Source organism: Furipterus horrens, unplaced genomic scaffold (genome assembly GCF_987537825.1).
Source record: "Furipterus horrens unplaced genomic scaffold, mFurHor1.1.pri manual_scaffold_3, whole genome shotgun sequence".
Classification (NCBI taxonomy): Eukaryota; Metazoa; Chordata; class Mammalia; order Chiroptera; family Furipteridae; genus Furipterus; species Furipterus horrens.
Window position 1 is genome coordinate 63,795,316 of NW_028327173.1, and position 22,625 is coordinate 63,817,940.

The 22,625-nt window shown below is 40.9% G+C and overlaps 1 protein-coding gene across 1 annotated transcript in view; it reads right to left on the reverse strand.

The window, feature by feature from the left end:
• Positions 1-13,202, reverse strand: part of MCOLN2 (mucolipin TRP cation channel 2) — a 52,788-nt gene extending 39,586 nt beyond the window's left edge. Inside the window, exons 1-2 of the mRNA XM_090269678.1 lie at positions 12,395-13,202; positions 2,484-2,643 (exon numbers count right to left, since the gene is read on the reverse strand). Of these exons, the coding sequence (XP_090125804.1) occupies positions 2,484-2,636 (153 nt within the window). The 5' untranslated portion in view covers positions 2,637-2,643; positions 12,395-13,202. The remainder of the gene's footprint in view (positions 1-2,483; positions 2,644-12,394) is intronic.
• Between the last annotated feature and the right edge of the window lie 9,423 nt (positions 13,203-22,625).

Consider the following 22,625-nt stretch of genomic DNA (forward strand, 5'->3'; position numbering starts at 1 on the left):
GTTAGGGGAAGTAGGGTACACCTGCACAAAAAGTTAATTATCAATTCCAAGAAATATTTTTTTCACTATTAAAAGTGAAATCAGCGAGGTGGACACAGGGGTACTAGTGTACTAAGGAAAACCAGGTGCTGAGTGGTCAGGCAAGGTTGGTAGGGAAGATGGACTTCTAATAGTACCTGCATGGTGAGCCCTGGCTGGTGTGGCTCAGTTGGTTAGAGCATCATCTTGTACACCAAAACGCTGAGGGTTCAATTCCTGGTCAGGGCACATACCTCGGCTGCGGGTTCGATCCCTATTGCAGCATGTATGGGAGACTACCAATTGATGTTTCTCTCTCACATCACTGTTTCTCTCTATCTCTCTCTCTCTCTCTCTCTCTCTCTCTCTCTCTCTCTCTCTCTCTCAATTCAATAAACATATACATTTTAAATAGTATCTGCAAGATGAGGGAGAAAAAAGAATCCCTCTGCACTTGGAGGAACAAACAGAGCAGGAATTACTGGGTGGGGCTATCTGGCTGGGATTTAGGGATGAAATAATAGATGAAAACCTGTTGTGAAGGCAAGTTGAAGGAGACTGTGGAAATCTGTGAATACCAAGCTATAGAGTCATGAGTTTCTTCTGTGGGAAACAGGGTTCTACAAACATTTCTGAACAGGAGAGTGACACAGTGAAGGCATTCTAAGAAGAATCAACCTGATATTAACATTGACTAGAGTGGTATGCATGTGGATACGGAAGATAGGCATAAGATGAAGACTAGAAGTAGCCTAGTTAACTTGTCTTCCTAGACTGCAAACTCCGAGGACCAATATTTAGACTAGAAACCATATGAGAATAAAAGTGTGGACGGGTGGGGCTCAAATTGCAGCTCTGCCACTTACTAACTGAATGGTCATAAGAAAATTACTTAACTCTCATTGGCCCAGTTTCTTTATCCATGAAAGGGGGTAATAGCTGAACCTACCCCACTGGTTTGCAGGAAGGATGAAACTGAGTTAACATACACAAAGCACTTACTGAGCCTGGCACCTGGCAAACACTATGCTCTGTGTTCGGTTAGCTGTCCACGGCAGTAATGTATCCACAACTGGACAAACAAAAGAATGCAAAGCATGCAAGGTGCTTCAAACATACTTTTAATTAATTAATGAGATAAAAGTCTGTGCAAGAAAGAAGATAGTGAGTAGGGCAAAACGTAAGTAGATGCAGTTTTGAAGGAAGGATTTATGGGATTGGATAGATATCAGGCCAAAGAAGACAAACCAAGGATGGAGATAATGTTTTATGCCTTGATAAGCTAGAATTTTAGTAACATTAGATCAAAAAATTAAAAGGAAAGCTAGTTTAGCAAGAGAAGAAATTGGGAAACAATTAAAATTAACCAAATGACAAAAGGGGATATTATTATTTCTCCTCTTTTCAAGTAATACTAACAATGTGCCTACTTTATGGGTTGCTAAAATTAAAACTTCAAAACTAAGAATTAACATGAAAAAATAAATAATAAAAAAGCTAAGCATATACATTTAACCATAGCCCTGCATGTCAACCTGGTTGTTATCTTCGAAGTAACTTGGTTACTGTAAACCTTGCTAGGGTGGGACAGCATGTCACATAATGAAAAGACCTCTTTATGAATGTACAATAAAGATGCAACTTCAGAAATCTCCTCTTATTCCTAAAACTATATGGACACATTTTTAGAAAGGTATTTATTTTTGTGTTCCAGAAATAACATCTTTACAGACACGTTCACATTGATAACAGAATGATTATTTGCCGATGGAGCCAAAAACCTCAAATCAGTCTTGTTTTTAAAAGAGCATGTGCTTCAAATGTAATCACCTAGAGATATATCTCCCTGAAAATGGTTCCATACCACAGGCCCCCAAACTAGATGGAAGCGCTGATGGCTTTTGGGATGCTAGTGAGAAAGGGTTCAACAATATAGACTTCAACAAAAGGTCTCAATGTAGCCCCTCTATGCTCTTTACAGTGCTAGAAGGTTAACATTTACTCAGAGCACCCAGCCACTGATAAAAGGAAACTAAGCGTTCCCTTGACTCTTGAAAGTCAAAACAGTCAAGAATGCAAATTTCAAATGTATATTTAAGTAACATGTATTTGCATTAAAGATGAGAGATTTCAGGAACAGAAATCACTTTGGATCAAGCAGCCTTCACCAGCCTATGTTCCTCATTCAGGTATAGAAATCCACACCCTGAGACAGAGATCTACTATTATTTACCTAGATTTAAGAACCTGTGGAAGCAGGGTGCCATCATCCCTTACTAAAAAACAAGGTCATCATCTAAAATGAACTTCTACCATCTACCCTCCAGAGTCAACATAATTTTACACTTTTATGAACTTGAGTGTGGACTTCTCAGAACAAAAGTCAAGTGGAAGAATATGTAAAAACATTTCATCTTGGGGTAAGGGATAAAAAGACAAAAGGACAAACTCATAATATAAATTACCTGTGTGGTGACCATGACAATCTTCAAAATCTGCAGACCCAGTTTCCATGGAATCTGGTGTCTAGCTCGGTATTTTTCGCAAGGGTTCATGAAATAGAACTTCAGGTCTTCCCTCAGACATTCTTCTTTCACATCAGAATCCAAATGAGCCATTGCCTTGCTGCCACAGAAGATCAGTTTTTAAATATGCAGACAGCCTGTTCCTCAGGAAGCTCCTAAATGATACTTTGGGTTCACATGCTTTACCCATTCTCACAAGCAAAACCCTCTACAACCAGTAAACTTATCTTTAGGAATCTGAAAATTATTCAGGACCCTCTATTATTTTCCTTTCCACATGGCTACTCACCTTGTTCAAAATGGCCATTTCCAAAAGTTATAAAAATAAAATTTTATTTGCAAAATATATCCATTCTTACATTTTAACATACAGCACTCAACTGTCACTAGAATACTAGAATACTAACAAAAGCTAGATGGAATACTTTCATGGAGTCCAAGAGTGAAATCACAGAAATTTAGTATAGACTAATGAAATTAAATTCTTACAGAAATAGAGATTCCTTGTTCTATAATTTTGTACTGAAGGAAGGATTATGTCCCCCTTTACTGATAGCATAGCAGTGATTATAAGATCCTAAAATAGAAATATCTTTAAAAAGTTAAAATAGCATCTCTGTATTTACACCTAGTCAGATCTGTGTGTCACCTTACATTAGTAAAATTTGCTTTTACTATTTCAAGGGCTCTGGACTCAGGAGTCGACTCCAGCTAGGCCAAAAAGAACCAGTGAGATGAGGTCCCAGGGCTATGATTATAACTGATGGGGGAGATGTGGTCCTTCTACCAAGTAGCCCTGCACGTGTTGTAATTAGTTACCTCTTGATTCAATCTCACAACTTACTAAACATTTACTGTGCTGGGCAGCAGTGCTGGGTGCTCGGGACACAAAGCTGAACGGGTTCCCTGAACTTCCGATGCTCAGTGTCTAGTAGAAGGCACAGACTTGTGAGTGCATCCTCACAAATTAGCAAGTAGCTTCGTGAAAGCTGTATCGTAAGTTTTAAAGTATTGTGGAAGCAGAGTCCTCACCCTGGGGAGAAGGGTTCAGAGAGCCAAGGGGAAATCCCGTAACCATGTCATATTACATGGAGTGGTAAGTGCTATGGGGACCCCTGATGAGGAGTGTTGAAAGAGGATTTCCAAAAAGAAGGTGGCACCTCAACTGTGTCTGAGAGTAACATCCTCCAGCACAAACCTTCAGAGTGCTGAGAACATGGATCACTGATAGTGTTAAATTATTTACACTACTGTACCCTTCTGGACATTTTCCATAGAGCAGTTGCAATACTTCCAGCACTGTGATGAGAATTTAAAAAAAAAAAAAAAAAACACTGAAAAAGCTAGCATGGAAAAGTTTCCACTTTGGCATACAGGATCCACTAGGAGAAATATAGGATAGTGCTAGGCAAGTGTGATCAACTAACAACAGATATACAGAAAAAATTAGTTTATCTGAATAATAAAGTTACATGATGAGACTGCCATTTTGTAGTAAGTCTAACTTAGCTTAGGTTTAGAAATAACACCTAAAGTTTGGAAAAAAAGGTAATGGTGTTTTGGTTCAAGGAAACTGTAAATGTATGAGTTTCTAATCTTTCCTTTCTGAAGGTTCTTTCTTGCTCCTCCTCCCCAATTTGTAGATTTGCTCTAGCTCCCAGGTAGGAAGGGTATTAAACACACACACACACACACACACACACACACACACACACACACAACCAGACATCTTATTCCTGTAACAAAAATAAAATGGTAAAAAAAATAGTGCAAGATGAAAAGAAGGAAGTTTGTTTTGTTTTGTTTTGTTTTGGAAAAGAAGGAAGTTTACTAAACAAACAAACAAACAAAAAACAGAGAGAGAGAGGATAATATGATAGAACAAAAACAATCCTGCATTTGACCCAGACTTATCCAACACCCTCCAGTGCTGAGCCCCAGGCCAGGCTGGGTGCTTGGTACTGGAGCCTTGAGCTGCAATCACAGCTTCATATGCAAGAATTAAGTCAGGAGGATTAATGCTGCAACTTTCATCACACATCATGAAAATCAGCAACAGGTTTAGAAAAGGAAGAGATATGCTAACTCGCAACACAACTCGGGGGTGGGGGTGTGAGAAAGTGACTACACCAAAAAACCATTCAAGGACTAGCAATTAAAGAAGATCTAAATTACAGTGACCCATCGATTGCTGGGCAGTCATGCAACTGAAATTGCATGGAATAAATAAAAGCAATCATGACTCTTATGAACTATTTGTTTCACTAAACGATAGAAAATGAATGACCTGGATCTGTATAAGTTAATACAAATATCAAAGGAAGAAAGCATATTTGTAAGCATAAAAACAAGATCTGGAATAAAAAGAAAAGCCACCCACATAGTGGGTTACATAAAAGCTAGAGATGCTGGAATGGAAAAGTAAATAGGACTTAGCAAAGAAGTCGGAGATGGTAGTGTGGTGAGAAGTCAGGGGGAAAGCACATTAAAGCTACCATTGGTCATTAAGAAAACCTAGTCTTCCCCGGCTGGTGTGGCTCAGCAGATTGAGCGCCGGCCTGTGAACCAACGGGTTGCCGGTCCGATTCCCAGTCAGGGCACATGCCTGGGTTGCCGGCCGGGTCCCCAGTTGGGGGCACATGTGAGGCAACCACACATTGATGTTTCTCTCCCTTCCTTTCTCCCTCCCTTCCTCTTTCTCTAAAAATTACTAAATTAAAAATATATCTATTTGGGACTACTTCTCTAGTGTTTCAGAACTCCCACTATACCTTACATGTGGCTGTCCTTTTGTTATCCCAGCTGATACAAATTCTTGAGTTTGAGAGAAACTGGTGTTTGTTCCCCTGGCTCCAGAAAGTAAACAGAAAATAACCTTGACAGGAATTCCTTTCCCTATCAGACCTGTTTAGATATTATGTTTGGATGTAGTGGCACTAGAATAGGATGCTCTTTCTAATTCACAACTAGCTCTTCCTAGTCACAGAGGATGGAGCAGGGGAGGCAGAATGAACCACTCTCACAAATCTATCCTTCTTTCTGTATCCTCATCACAGTGATGGTTCCATCAGCTTCCAGGCCACCAAACCAGGAACTGACATCTGCTAGATCTGCACCATCTGGTCCCACCTGCCTTCCCACTGTCATTCTCCACCATCCCCACCCCCAAATATAATTGTGTAATTAAATTTTAAATTTATTTTTAGAGAGAGTGGAAGGGAGGAAGAAAGAGAGGGAGAGAAACATCAATGTGCGAGAGATACATCAATCAGTTGCCCCTCACACACCCCCAACTGGGGACCTGACCCACAACCCAGGCGTGTGCCCTGACTGGGAATCAAACCAGTGACCTTTCGAACTGCAGGCCAGCACTCAATCCAATGAGCCATCATTTAAATGTGTACATAATTTAAAGTAAACCATAATAAACTCTACCCCTGATTTCTTCCCCTTAGATCCAACCACTTTTTCCGGTTTGTCTCAGTTATTCACTTTAATATTTCTACGTAATATTATTCCACTATTTTTTCTCTTTTGGATATTACATCCTCCTATGAAAAATATGAATTCAGCTTTTGTATCTGCCCCCCACCAGCAGATACACCCCTTCCACCTCCCCTCTCATCTTCCCAATAAAGTTTTAATAAAGATTCTGGATAAATTAACTATAATTTATGAAAAAAATATGCAAATACTCTTCACAGTTGAGCTATTAGTACACCATAGTTTTATATTTTTTCTTGTAAAAACATTTTTTTTGGAGTGAATTGCCTTTTTCCCCATTTGCTTAGTTTTCACATACCACCCAGGACCTTATCACACCAAACTGTGCTGACTCTGCCAGCTCCCTTCAATTCTTCAAACAAGTTGGAGAAATCCTGCCAACTCCTCTCTTCTCCCAGGGACTTTATTCCTGGAACTCTCATCCTCCTGCTTCAACCTACACTGGTTGCTTTCTAATCCCTTTTCAGCGCCATCAGCTTCAGAAGGCCCTTCACCTCCTTCCTAAATCAGGTTCAACGTTTCCTGAATCCCATCCTCACCTTTCCTTGCTCCCTCATTTTTGTGGAGAGTATCCTTCAATCCCTTCCTGGGAAAGAAGCCGGGACAATAAATCTTGAGACCTCCCAGGACAGACCCTGTTAGCTGCCTGCCCAGTCTTCACTCCTCCCCACTTCCTGGTTTTGTTGAGGGCAAGGGATATAGTAATACTGAAGATAGAATAATTTGTTATCAGAACTAGACAAGAACTGGAGTGCTTCAAACTACTGATGCCCAGCACTCAATCGTCCTCAGAGATTCTAGCCTAGTTGTTGTGTATACAACCTGAACATCTGGGTTTTTAAAAGGCACCCCAGGTGATTCTAATATGCACCCAGTTTGAAATCCTCCACCTTGGAGATTTTACCTGCTTTTGTCTCCTCATTTTACAAATGAGGCAACTACCGTACCCTGAGATTGCAACCTGCCCCAACAATGAGAATCTAATTTTACTGATCCCCTTATCCAGTGTTCCTTCTTGATGCCTGGATTAATATTTCTGAAGTAGTAAACAGCCTGTGATATGGTCAGGAATGAAGAAAAATGTTACGTTCAAATAAACTAATATTTCAAACACAATTTTTCTTAAAGTGGATGATCATTTGACAGACAACGGCATCCTAGCCCATAAATTCAGGAGACTTCTAAATGGTCATGTTATTGAAATGGAAAGGAAAACATCAGGAGAGTTGTGTGATGAATGGAACTCAACATTTACCTTCCTCAAGTTAGCTTTGTGCCTCAGATTTTCCAGAGCAAACACCAGGTTTCCACTCATCCTTCTCCACTGAAACTGCTGCAGGTTCCAATGGCTACTTCTCAGGCCTGGACCTTGTGGCTCAGCAGCATTGATAGAGCTGACCACTAGGTCCCTGGGACAACCTCGCCTCTCTGCTTCTATAATACCCCACTCCCCTGGTTTTCTTCCTGCCTCACTGGGAATCTGACTCTCAGCTGTAATCCCTCATCCAGACAGTGGTTTTCCACCTTGGTTGCATAGCAGAACCACCTGGGGATTTTCAAAGCTTTCAGTGCCTGGCTGCCTGGCTCTAGACATTGTGATTTAGTTGGTGTCCAGGTATGAGGTGGGCATTGAGATTTTGCTAAGCTTTCCCAATGATTCTAATGTGCAGCAAAGTATAAGATGTTTTGCTTCAGAGTCAGGTGTTGATTTCTCCTTTTCCTCAACCCTCACATCCAGTCAATCAAATCTTCCTTTAAAATACAACATGAAGTGGTCCCCATCTCCCTCTATCCACTGCAGCCTCCCAAGTCTCCACAGAGTAGCCAGAGAGGTCATTTTTAAAGCAGAAGTCAGATATTACTTTACTATTTAAAACCATTTAGCGGTTCCCCTGCCCTCAGACTAAAATCCAACCCTTCTACTGCTGTCTAAAAGTCTCCTGCCCACTTCTTCCTAACCCTCTCTCCCCACTCCTCACTACCCCACCGCCTCCTCCCTGGCCCTGGAACATTCCCTGCTCTGGGCATTTGCATTTACTTCTTCATCTGTCTACTGCTATTCCCCCAGCTCTTAGTATGTCTGGCTTCTCTCATCCTTTACCTCTCTGCTCAAGAGTCACCTCTTTAGAGAGGGCTCATTAACCATCCTTTAAAAGTGACCTTCCCATTGTCTCTCTTATGACTTAATTGCCTTCATAATTGAGGTCACAATCTTTATTGGTCTCCCCTACAACAGAACTTCGTGAAGACTCGTCTTGCTTAACATTATATTCCACAACATACAGCACAGTACCGACACATAATAGGTGACCAATGAGTCTTAGCTGGAAAAAAGAAATGACCCAATGAAGGAGACAATAACGCTGAGTGCATGAACCTTTCCTTGGCCAGTACCATTAAGACCAAATAGTTATAGTAATAATAACAACAAATATAATAAAACAACACAATAATAATAGAAAGTCTAAAATGTTTATATGAAAATAGAATTTAAAATGTGCTAAAATGTTTTGCTTAGCCAAGACACATTAGAAGATCTTAGGTAATTTAGTTGATAAGTTTGCTGATAGAAATCCTACTTCATTTCCAATCATATTCCTAAAGTTCTTCCAAAGAATGAATTAGTCAATGAATTGTTATCATGTACATTTGGAATCCATTGGAGAGAGAGAGTTAGGGTCCTCCCTCAAACCAAATACAAACAAAATATAAAACTTAGACACATTAAAAAATAAAAGAATTATATATAAATTAACATGCATTTCTAAGCATAACAAAATTCAGAAGCCATGAAAATGACTGACAGATCTTAACAAAAAAATTTGACTTCAAAAAATTAAAAGACAAACTTAGGAAAAAAGGTCTGCAACATATTTAAACAGGCAAAACTTTACTATCTATTACTTGTATAGAGCTCCAAATAATTAATAAGAATAAAACAACGCAATATAATAACAGGCAAAAGTTCTGAACAAGTTAGTAAACATTTAATAACAATAATGAAAAAAACTATGGAAGGAAATTAAATGTTTGAAGGACACTTGGGCAGTTTCTAAGAGTTTCTGTGATCTAGAAATCAAACTTCCATGGATTTAAACTACACGTATTAAAATAACCAGTCAAAAAATGATTTTAAAAAATGTTCATTGTAACTTTGTATTGACTTAAAAATATCTGACATATTAAATTTTTTTAAAGTTATAATGTAAATATATTGAGATCCATTTTTCAAAAAATGTTGACAAAAAATACATAACAAGAAAAAATCTTGCTATTATAAGTCATCTTAATTTTCTTCAAGTTTTCCATATGTTCTTGATTTTGGCAACATGTGAGTTATTATGAGTAAAAATAAGCGTTCCAAAAAGAAAGAGTCTAATAACAGGTACCAGGTAACCCAGTATTTCCCTGCCATTAGTGTGTAAGTGGTGGATGGGGAGGTGGAGTAGAGAGAAGAAGCAGAGGCTAAAATTCAGTGTTTCTACAGTGACCATGTTGGCCCCAGGGTGAATGACAGTGCCATCTGGCAGATGGAAGACTAAATTTTGACCAACCTCTAGCAACTCCCATATCAGTTTTTAAAATTTATTCCAAATTCCTACAGTGGATTGTCAGCTCATGATTTGCTAATCTCATGAAAGAGAGAAAGAGAGAGAGAGAGAGGGAGGGAGAGGGAGAGACAGAAAGGTCCAGTTCCCTGACGTTCTGGAGTAGTTGGGCCCCAATTAAAGGAAGTTAAGGGGCGGAAAAGTCAAAGAAAGAAACATTAGTAACCTTTTCACGCAGCTCTCAGAATATAAATAACATGGGTCACTATACTCCTGAGAAGCACCTAGAAGAAAGACTGGAGAGGCTTTTTACTTCCCACTAGAGCCAGGCACGTGCATAAAAGATGAGCATGCTACAATTTCTAGGAATTTCCCTAGAGATAACCATGCTGCTGAGTTCCTATAAAATCATCTCCCATCACCACCTGCCGCCTCAGGCCAGCAAGAAAGCTGAACTAGAGTGGCACATTTTATTTTTTTATCCTCACCCAAGGACATGCTTATTGATTTTTAGAAAGAGGGGAAGGGAGGAAAAGAGAGCTGGAGAGAAACACGGATGGATCAAATGCCTCTTTATATGTGCCCTGACCAGGGATCAAACCTGCAACCTAGCTATGTGCCCTGACCAGGAATTGAACCCTCAACTTTTTGGTGTACGAGATGATGCTCCAACCACCTAAGCCAGGGCAAGAGTTGCACATTTTAAAGTACTTGTTCTGAACAAGCCTCCCCGCCTTTGAAAATATCGTGAAAAATGAGCTCTCTGGGTCAAAGATAAGTAAAGCAAAACTCCAATTTCTCAGCAATACAGGATGTCACACACAGTTAAAGCTGAAGATGATGAGTAAGAATAGGGCATTTCCCTACAGTTTTCTTCCTCTAACATTTTCAGTAAGTTCCCAGTTTAATGAGGTCATACTGATGACTCTTTTGAAGTAAATGTAAAATTAAAAGAAGTTATAAAGTTATAATTAATATGTGTTCCTCAAAAAATTGACTGAGTTTACCTTATTTTTGGACAGGCCCACTTCAGTGTCAGCTGGGAAATACTTAGAGTCACCCTATTTCTAGCAATTCCCTCTAGTTGCTATAGGTGACACAATTTTTTGAAAAGCCCACCATTTAAATTGCAGGTATTTTGGAATTACATACACCAAGGACAATTTCCCAGAATCCTTAGCCTCACTAGTCACCAATTATTGCCTGACAGATGTTTTAGGCTAAAACCACCAGACTTATTCAAGAGGAGATAATAAAATACAAACTTCAGAGAAAAAAGGAAGCAGTCCCTACAGTTAAGAGGAAAGAAATACTAGCAACATGCCCCCAAAGCTGTCTTGTCACACTAGGGAGAAGGATGCAGGAGCCCAAACTCAAAATGGGGTAGAGAAAGCTCAACTGCAGTAGGATGAGGAACGTGGGAATAAAAAAACCCCAGATAACTGCCAGAGCAAACAAACAAGTAAACTAACAAAAATAATAATAAAAGGCTTTAAAACACTGGATGAGGAAAAGGATATTGCAGTTTGATAACAAAAATGAAATATGGAAAAAAAATTACTTTTCTCTATGAAGCCCATAACAGGTAATATGAGAGCTCAGGTGATTTCAGTCTTGAGAACTGACCTTGGATTCCAGGCCTCTGCTAACACTAAGAGTCAGCCTCAGGGGGGGATTCCACCTTTAATCTTCATAGACAAAGGGGTTTTCTTTGACCACTATTTTAACCTTGAAAATTGTAGCCAGAAAAAGCCACTTGTTATTGCACTAAGTTTTAAGAATTGTCTTACTCTGGGTTTCACTTGACTGTTAGACACCTAGCCAGAGATTAGCTTGTAAATAATTCTCATCCTTGACTTTGTTCTGTATTCTCTGGCACTCTGTTCAAAACTTCTCTCCCTATTCTCTCCACTTGCTTCACTGAGATATTTTATATGTATTATTGTGTTAAAAATGACACTTATCATATGCTCCTCCTTGGGAGAAAAGAATGAGGTCTCTTTAAACACTTCGCTGGGATTCATCAGTTTTTAAGTTCAGGAGATTAAATAAAAGTGGCACTATTATGGTGGCCTCTGCATGGGAATGATCAGAGGAAGTGTGGGAAATGTGCCTGGTTTTAAAGGGTCCAGGCCACAGGCCCTGGCTTATGGAAGGTTCTTATGAAAGGAGAAGGGAAGCTTCATGGGTATTGGGAGTCTGAGTCACCCTAAAGTATGAAGAGGAAGAGCTAAAATCTCGAGACTGCTGACTCAATAGGAAGAAGCTACCAGATTCCCCCAAACTTGTGCTGTTTGGTTAGCTGCTAACCGTCAGCACATCACAAAGGTGGCCAGTAGTATCTGAAAGAGTGAAATCCATATTCCACCTCTGGGGAGAAGGAGGTCGTTGGTCCCTTCAACATAGAATGTCAGAGTCTGTGGCCTGACATCCACAGACAGCCTCTGCCCACCTCACTCTTACTGATTTCTTCTTCTGTTCAAAGACACATAATCTTCTGTTTCCCGCTGGCATTGTACAACCAGGCATATGTATAGTTCAAGCCTGGATCCCTTCAAAGGCTATTTATGTGTGCACCCAAGTGTGTGTCCTCCCGTGCTGTAAGAATGGGAATTTCTGAAGATACTCCCTGGATACAATAAAACCCTTTAACTTCTGAAGGAAAAGTGCTAAGAAAAATACTGGGTTTAAGAAAAAAACAGAAAAGTTATACACCACACCCACCATGAGCACAAACCCATTTATCAATGTAAGCAGACAGAAGACAGTAAATAAACCCAAAGCTGATTCGCTCCTTACCTTTTTTAGGACTGGTCCATTTATGGACCCTGAGAACGCCACGCAGGAAAGGCAGGAAAGTCTACTATTTTAAGAAAGTTTAACGACCCACCACTATATTTGTTTTTGCCAGCAGGGAACGGGGAGCCAAGGCCCGTGTACACTCATCACCCCCAGTCTCAGCTGCGCGGCTGGCAGCTTAGACCCTAAGGTGGGGCCCCCTGGCCGCGCCATTTGCCTGAACTGTACGCCTTTTCATGAAGGCAGAGGAACTGAGGTTAACCGCACTCTAACCCTCCCACCTGAGCAAAAGGCCTGTTTGTTCCGGAAGCCAAAGCCCAGCCTTCTTTAACTCACTGCTAGCAGCTAACATTAAGCGTTCTCAAGGCAGCAAGAAAGCTCTAGTCTACAACAGTAAAGCCATTCTCTCTTGACGCTTTCTCCAGAGTCCGGGATCTTGAAAGACGCAGCTCAGGCGCCTCAGCTGAAGCTTAACCTAAAAACACCTGATCCACTCGTAGGCTACCTGGCCTGCGGGAAAGGGCGGCACTGCCAGGTCAGGCCTCGCCTTCCGAACCGTCCACGGCTCTCGGGATTCGGGGCAGGAAAAACTTTCAGGCCAACGCCTGTTGGCCTTGCTGGGATCGCCTTCCTGCACTTGGAACCTCCTAGGCGCGCCCCCTTCTCTTACTCCTTTTCTCTTGCCCTTCCTGCCAGCCGCGGGGCGCACACGGACCCAGGCCGAAGGCAGACGCGGCTGGCGGCCGAGAGCGGGGGCCGCTGCTCAGCGGCGTCGGCGACCGGGCTGCGAGGCTGGTCTGTGCTCGCTGGACGAGCAGCGGCGCGTGGCCGGCCAGGCGTCGGCGCCCCGCCTCCGAGTCCCCACCTCCGCCCCGTCGCTTCCCTCCCGGAGGAGACGTTTTCCTGGGAGACTTTTTCCACGTGTCACGAGCCAGTCTCTCGGGGCCCGCGGAGGCGGGAAGCAGCGAAGCGGATCAAGGCTGGGGCTGCGAGAGATGGAGCGGAGGCGCGGGCGCGAGAAGACCGAAGCAGGAAAGCAGACCGGGGAGGGGGCGGCGGTGGCACCCCCGGCAGGGGCCGTGGAATCGGAGGAGGGCCCTTGGCGCGCCCAGTAGACGGGACTGAGCGCCCCCCGGATACTGACCTACGGCGGGGCTCTTTGGACAGATCTGAGGCTGAATTCCACACTGGCAGGTCCAGCGCCTCCGCTCCGCTAAGCATGGTGCGGCCCCAGAGCCGCAGCAGCACGAGGTCAAGGGTGGGACAGCTGCACCTGCCTGGGCTGCGGGCGCCGGCCCCGGGCTCCCACGCTCGCGACTCGGGGGCCCCGCCGCTCCGCCTCCTGGGTGCCTGCCGGGAGGTAGGGCTGGGGAGCAGCGCCTTCCAAAGGGGTCCGGGTGGCCCTCGCGCCCTCCACACCGCCCCCGGGCGGTGGGGCGGCACACTTCCAGCCCTCTGGGCTTCTGCCTTCCTTCCTCCCTTCCTTCCTAGATTCCTCCATTCCTTCGTTTTCCTCATCCATTCGTGTGTCCATTTCTGTAGCCATTTCTATTTTGCTGCGTTCAGGACACATTCACTGAGTGCCAAGCCGAGGGCTGGATACTGTAGATACACGAGGAAGGAAGGACGTGGTCTTTTCCCTCTAGGATTTCACATTAAACTGACGAAGTTCATTCGATGCCGCGTGGTTTTTCCCCTTCCTGAAGTGCAGGATCACAAAACTCTGTGAAAAGGTTCATGTTTCAGATGTGAAAAGTGTTACTGGCTTACAAGGAAAGAAAAACGGGTCGCTTTTGGCATGCGTTAGGGGAGCTGGAGCGGGCCTCCCGCGCGGGAAGAGAGTGTCCGCGGCGCCCCTGGCTGGCGCAGAGGGATGGCGAGACCCGCACCGCCCGAGCCACAGATTCGGGCAGCCCGCGCTCCCCGCTGCAGCAGCCGCTGCTTTTCCCTCCAGGTGCACAACGTGAACACGTCTCCCGAACACCCAACGTAAATCTGAGAGACGAGGGTCGCGAGCCCAAATACCGTGCTCCGCTGACGGCGATGTTGACCTGGCAGTTTGGACCCGGACAGCAGGCTCTCTCCTAGGGAGTCGGTCTGTTCCTACTCTTCACGTGGTAGCAGCAGAAGCATTGAAAGTCCAGAGCTCCAGGCTGTTTGGATCAGCAGATATTTAAAAGGACAAGTATTTTAATATGGTAGTAGCAGTTGGACAAAATGACATATATAAAAGCATAGATAATTGACCCTCATTTGAAAGCCACTTCCAATAGACTATTAGCCCCACCCCACCCCCAAAAAGCCTTATTTTAGAGCCCCTCTTATCAGAGGTGGCCACTGGGTATAAACAGGCTTGGAAGATTCCTTTGCATAGTCACAGACCCCGAAGACGGGTGCAACAGCGGCGTGGTTAGGTTCGTTTTTAAAACAAACGCAGAGGAACTGTCACAACGCTGTTCTTGCGAGAGTGGGGATTCCCGTGATGGGCGCAGGCTGTGGCTTGACTGGAGAGTGTTGGAGGAAGTAAATTGTAAGGATAAAATATTATACTTATATATTATATACACATACATATTATATATAGTATATATCATTTCTATGCTAACGAGTATTTAAGCCTTTTTAATTCAAAGAAAAGCTACAATGAAGGGACAACCCTATTAATCTCAAAATGCTAGGACTCCTCTAGGGGCAATCATTTCTTTAGAAGAGGATTGTAAACTGGGATAACATTTTTTTTTGCTTTTTGTTTTCGTTTTTGTTTTTTGTTTTGTATCAGCACAATTATTGTGTTTTCTAAAGCCCTGGCAGTTCTACACAGTAACTTCCCAACAAGTAGTTAAAAAGAAAATTAATTGTTAATGTTGCATTTACTAAGAACATTTACCATGTGCAAGGACTCTGCTTCAAAGAGGCCAGAACTACTTACGAGCCTTCTAGGTGGGAAGGAAGGTTGATTTATGTATCTCACCAAATGCTCAGCACTCTGTACTGTCATCTCCCTTTCGTAATGAGGAAATGGATTTGGAGAGGCTGAAGTTACCTCCTGGAAGTCACTCACAGAATATGTAGTGGGTCCAAGATTTCTATTCAGGTGGTTGAGTCTCCAAAACCTTTATTCTTACTACACCACTAGGTTGATAGAGACATGATTAACAGTTGCTGCCCTTAAGGAGCTTTCCTGACCTGGAGAAGTTTCTGTAAACAATTGCACGTCTGTAACAATATATCAACAGTTGCACAAAGTGGAGACAAGATACATGTACATAGATAGCTGGATGCATATATTATCAATAGGTATAAAAGTATTTTTAAAAAAACAATAAGTAAATTCTTGCATAACACTAAAAAGGGAAAATAGTTGCAAAAGAGAGCTCAAGTATCTCAAATTTTAGTGCGCAAATGAAACACCAGGGGATCTGATTGAGGCCAATTCTGATTCAGTAGGTCTGGAATAGGACTTGAGGCTTTGCATTTCTAACTAGATGTTGCTGAAACTGCTGGTCCAGGCACCACTCTTTAAGTAGCAAGGTTCTAGGAATTATTTAAATTGTGTGCATGAGGAATTTGGGGATGAAGAGGGGTGGCGAATAATAATGGAAAGTACTTGGGAGTTCAATGGCTGGAAGTTGTGAATATTAAACAAACTAGAAGATATGAATTATAGTTTCTAGACACCTAATTAACCATTCTTTAATTAGTAAATTAGTTCACAATAGGCATTACATTTTTCACTTTCAAAACGTACTGCTTATGATAAAGATCTGGCTCATTTCTCACTGGTAGTAATGGTTATTGTTCGGTGCTATGCTTTTGTTTCTTTCAAATATCTGTTCTCTGTATTTCATAGTACAAAATTATGTACCCCAACTCAAATGTGTAATGATCAATAACCATATAACACAAAAATCTTTTGTTCAATAGTATACTTGTTATAGACCTAAAATTTCTCTAGCAGGTGGGCTTCTTATGAAAGTTTCATTGGGCCCTCACCAGTGTGGCTCAGTTGGTTGGAGCATTGTGCTGTAACCGAAAGGTCATCAGTTGGATTCCTGGTCAGGGTATATACCTATATTGCGGGTTTGGTCCCCAGTTTGGGAGGCAACCAATTGATGTTTCTCTCACATCAATGTTTCTCTCTCTCCCGTCCTATCTCTCCAAAAGCAATGAAAAAAATTTGTCCTCAGGTGAGGGGGGGAAAGTTTCATTGATTTACAATGTTAAAGGCAAATTTTTTAAGTCTAGAAAATATAAGACAATCTAATAGTAAAATTGCATTAATTTTCTGGGATGGCCAGCAAGAACAGTACTCACTGTTAAGTTTATGTGGAGAAAGAGTGAGTAAAATAGGAGAAACAATGGTGTCTTTTATTTACTTACTGTTCACATCCTTTCCAATTTTTATTGATGTGCAAGTAGTCTTTGTACATTTCAGATATCAATCCCTTGCCAGTTGTAGACATTATAAATATCTTCTTCCAGTCTTCACCTATCTCTTAACTTTGTCCATGGTGATTTCTTTGGCTGGAAGTCCTTAATTGATCTTATAAAACCAAAATTAAGAATATTGATCTTAATTGCTTGTGCTTTTGCGATCTTAAGAAGTTTTTCTCTACCCCTAACTCACAAATTTTTTTCTGCATTTTCTACAATATTTTAGTTTTATCTTTCATGTCAAAGTCCATTGTACTTCAAATTTGCACATGGCAGGAGATAGGAAGGCAGCTCAATTTTTTTATTTAACTAAGTCAGTTTTCAGCAAATTATCTTATGAATTGGGGGTTAGCAAGCCTTTTCTGTAAAGAGCCAGACAGTAAATATTTTAGGCATTGGGGGATGTGCTCTGTTGCAATTACTCAGCTCTGTCATTGTAGTATGAAGGCAGTCACAGACAATGTGTAAACAAAAGAGAATGATTGTGTTCCACATATCATGGAATATTATTCTTCTTTTAATTTTTAAATAATAGAGTTTAGTTTTAGTGCAGTTTTAGGTTCACAGCAAAATTAAGCAGAAAGTACAGAGTTCCCATATAGTCCCTGCCCCCGCACAGGTACAGCCTTCTTTGCTATCAACATCCCCGACCAGAGTGGTACAATTGTTACAACTGATGAATCTACACTGACACATTATCACCCAAAGTCCATACTCTACATTAGGGTTCACTCTTGTTGTTGTGCAGTCTATGGGTTTTGACAAATGTAATGACATGTATCCCTCAGCATAGTTTCATACAGAATAGTGTCACTACCTCCCATAGACTGAATATTTGTGTTCTCACAAAATTCATATGTTAAATCCTAACACCCAATGTGATGGTCTTTGGGAGTGGAGTCTTTGGGAGATAATTAGGTGGAGCCCTCATGAATGGCATTAGTGTTGCAATAAAAGAGGTCCCTTGCCCTCTTCCACTATGTAAGAACACGGCCAAAAGCTGTCTATGAACCAGAAAGCAAGCTCTCACCAAGTAACAACTCTGCTCGTGCTTTGATCTTGGACTTCCTGGCCTCTAGAACTCTGAAAAATAAATTTCTGTTGCTTATAAGCCAACCTGTTTGTGGTATTTTGTTATAGCAGCCCAAAAGAATTAAGACACTGCCCTAACAATCCTTTGAGTATTGCCTACTCCCTCTTTCCCCTCCATAATCCTTAACAACTATTTACCTTTTTACTGTCTCCATGGTTTTGCCCTTCACAAAATATCATATAGTTGAAATTACACGGTAACTTCAGAAGACTTTTCAGATTAGCTTATTTCACTTTGTTATATGCATTGAAGCTTACTCCATGTCTTTTCATTACTGGATAGTTCATCTCTTTTTAGCAATAACTAATATTTTGTAATCTGAATGTACCAGTTTATTTCTCCATTCACCTACTGAATGACATCTTGGTTGCTTCTGAGTTTTGGCAATTATGAATAAAGCTGCTATACACGTGCATGTGCAGTTTTTTGCATGGACTTAAGTTTTCAATTCATTTGCATAAATACCAAGGAGCACAATTGCTGGATTGTATAGTAAGAGCATAGTTTTCTAAAAAACTGCCAGAGTCTCTTACAAAGTGGCTATATCATTTTACGTTCCCATAAGAAACAAATGAGAGTTCATTTCGCTCCACATTCTCATCAGCATTTGGTGTTGTTAGTGTTTTGGGTTTTGGCCACTCTCCTAGATGCACAGCATTATCACACTGTTGATTTATTTGCAATTCCCTAATGCCACATAATGTTGAGCCAATCCCCTAATCCCATGTAATGTTGAGCCAATTCCCTAATGCAACGTAATGTTGAGCACCTTTTCATATGCTTATTTTACATCTGCATATCATCTTTAGTGAGGTGTCTATTTAGGTTTTGGGCCATTTTTTCATCAGGTAGTTTGTGTTCCTCTTGTTGACTTTGAAGAATTCTTTGCATGTTTTGTGTGTTTATCAGATATGTCTTCTGCAAATAGTTTTTCCTAGTCTGTGGCTTGGCCTCTCGTTCCCTTGATGATAACTTTTGTGGAGTTTTGTAGTTCTTGTTGTTGACATTTTGCTTGATTTTTTTTAATTTTTAAGTATATTGTATTGATTATGCTGTTACAGGTGTCCCAATATTTTTCCCCTTTGCTCCCCTCCATCCAGTAACCCCTTTCCCTCCAGCAATCCCACCCCCTTAGGTCATGTCCATGGGTTGTGCATGTAAGTTCTTTGGCTTCACCGTTTCCTATATTATTCTTAACCTCCCTCTGTCTATCTTGTACAAACCATAATTATGTTCCTTGATCCCTGCACCACTTCCCCATTTCTCCCTTTTCCCCCTTCCAGCTGATAACCTTCCAAATGATCCCCATACCTATGATTCTGCTCCGATTCTGGTTGTTTGCTTAGTTTGTTTTTGTTTTATTTTGTAAATAGTTGTGAGCGTATTGCCATTTTAATGTTCATGGTTTTGATCTTCTTCTTTTTCTTAAAAAAGTCCCCTTAACATTTCATATAATAATGGCTTGGTGATAGTGAACTCCCTTAGCTTTACTTTGTCTTGGAAGCCCTTTATCTGCCCTTCCATTTGAACTGATAGTTTTGCTGGATAGAGTAATCTTGGTTATAGATCCTTGCTTTTCATCACTTGGAATACTTCTTACCAGTCCCTTCTTGCCTGCAAAGTTTCTTCTGAGAAATCAGCTGATAGTCTTATAGGAATCCCTGTGTAGGTAACTCTCTTCTTTTCTCTTGCTGCCTTTAAGATTCTGTCTTTATCTTGAACCTTGGCATTTTAATTATGATGTGTCTTGGTGTGGTCCTCTTTGGGTCTAGCTTGTTTGGGACTCTTTGTGCTTCCTGGACTTTTATGTCTATTCCCTTCACCAAATTAGGAAAGTTTTCCTTAATTATTTTTTCACATAAACTTTCAATTTCTTGCTCTTGCTCTTCTCCTTCTGGCACCCCTACGATTCAGATGTTGGCATGTTTAAAGTTGTTCCAGAGGTTCCTAAGCCTCTCATGATTTTTTTCAATTCTTTTTTCCTTCTGTACTGTTTGACTATTTATTTCTTCCTCATGTTCCAAATTGTTGATTTGAACCCTGGCTTCCTTCCTTTCACTATTGGTTTTGTGTGTATTTTCCTTTATTTCACTTAGTATAGCCTTCACTTCTTCCCTTACATATTTGCTATACTCAATCATGTCTGTCAAGTCTGTATTATTATCACCAGTGTTTTGAATTCTATGTCTGTTAGGATGGCTATCTCCTCATTGCTTAGTTCTCCAACTGGAACCTTGATCTGCTCCCTCTTTTGGGCCATACTTGTTGTCTCAACTTGACAGCCTGTGTTTGCCTCTGTGTCTTAGGTAGAGCTGTCACACCTGTTACATTGTAAGGGGCGGAGCTTTAGGTATTCATCAGTGTGGGGTGACCTGTTTCACCACTTAGTGGTGCTGTATGTAGAGGGGGGTGGTCTGAGAAGGAACAATGCCACTAGCCCCTTTTCCAGGACTTCTTCCACTTTCTGTATGGGACTGGCGCCCCTCTAGCTGTTGTCCTGGTTGTGGTTCCCAGAGTGGGTTTGTTTGCGGATGTTCTAGGACCAAGGGGGCCTCTAAACAAATGGACTCTGCTGAGAGACCAGTAGTTTCTTCCTCTGCTCCAACCCCCACTGGTTTTCACAGTCAGAAGCAATGAAGCTTTATTTTCCCCAGTGCTGGAATGGTGAGCTGCGCGGTCTGGTCTGGGGCTGGGATCACTCTGAAGGTGTCCCTCCTGATTTTTATGTGTGACTGCACTTTCTATCAGCTGGCCACTGCTTTGCCACCACAGCCTCCACCTCCACCGCCACCACCACCACCACCACTGCCACACCACATCCTCTCCACCTCTGCTCCACCGCTCCTACCTGTCTGAATGAGTATTACCTTTTTATATCTCTGTTAGTTGAATTTCCATGCAGTTTGACTCTCAGGTAGTCCTGGTTTTTAGTTTTGAGGCAGTTGTATTCCTTCTTATGGTTGTGGAGTGAGGCAAAGCATGTCTACCTCTGCCTGTGTCTTGGCTGGAATTCCTGAAGCTTTTCACTTAATGAAATTAACCAAATTTTGTTTTCACTGATTGTATGTTTGGTATTGCTTCTAAAAGATCACCAAAGCCAAGATCATCTAGATTTTCTTCTGTGTTGCCTTTTACTAGTTTTAATTTTTAATTTCATATATACATCAATGATCAATTTAGAGTTAAGTTTTTGTGATGAGTGTACGGTCTATATGTTTTGTTTTGGTTTTTTTGCATGTGGATATCCAGTTGCTCCAGCATCATTTGTCCTTCATCAAAAAGACTGATTGACTATATTTACATGAGCCTATTTCTGGTATTTCTATTCTGTTCCTATGATCTATTTCTTCTTTCATCAACACCACACTTTCTTGATTTATAATTTTACAGGAAGCCTTGAAGTTGGCTAGTGCTAGTTTTCCAACTTTGTCCTTTTTCTACATTGCGTCGGCTATTTTGGGTCTTTTGCCTCTCCATGGAAAGTGTAGAATGAGTTTATCAATATCCACAAAATATATCACTGGGATTTTGATTGGGACTGTTTTGAATCAAGTTGGGAAGAACTGACATCTTAACAATACTGAGTTTTTAAATCCATTAATATGGGATATTTCTCCAACTAATTTAGGTCTTTTCTTTCATTAGAGTTTTGTAGTTTTCTTCATATAGATCTTGTCATGTGATTTTCTGAATTCAATTTTTGAGGTTAAAAAAATCATCTAGAGTTTTTAATGACTGTTACATTGAATTTATAGATTATTTTGAAGGGAATTGAATCTTTACTATGCTAAGTTGCCCCCATTCATGAATATATTACCTCTGCAATTATTCACATCTTTTATGTCTTGTAATAGAATTTTTGAAAGTTTCTTTGGGAAGGTCTTGCACATTCTAACTTAGGATAATTGCTGGATAATTTCTGATTTTTGTTTCTAATTTCTGTTATCTTTTCTAGAAGATTATTAATATAGAGAAGCTTAGAGAGTTGTTATATTGATCTTACATTCAACAAGCTTACTGAATTCTTAGTTTTGAAAATTTGTTAATAGTATTAGGTTTTCTATGTGGATCATATCAATTAACAATCATTTTATCTTTTTTTCCTAATCCATCACTTCTTTATTATATATATTAATTTAATTTGAAGATGGCATGCTGGGACAAAAATATTAAAATTCAATATTTGATTTTTCAAAGCTTTGTAAAAGTGATAGAATAACATCTAAATTGTTTAAAGAAAATGTGGCATCAACAAAATCAAAATTTACCTAAAAATAATCATAACAGACAACTCATATCCTTAGAGAACTATTTTGACAGCTATAAACTCTTTTCCTTAAGATTTTTCTCTTAACTAATGTGGTCAAAAAAGAGGCGGCCAGTCTGAATCCTGAGCCTTTTGGATACTTCCTTATTTGTAGCCCCAACAAAGGGATTTAACTGTTCCTGGTTTAGCTCTGGGACATGCAGCCTCCACAAACTACTTGCATCACATTCACCTTGTGTGCATGATAAAAATGAAGATTCCTGGCCTCACCCTAGGACTTGAAAAATAAAAAGTCTCTTCTTTTATTATGTGGACATCAACAATTTTAACATGAGCCCTCCCCCTTACGATTCTTATGTCTACAAGCTTGAGAATCATTACATCAGGGGGAGAGAGCAATAAACCTGACCTCTAGACAAATGGACATCACCAGTAAA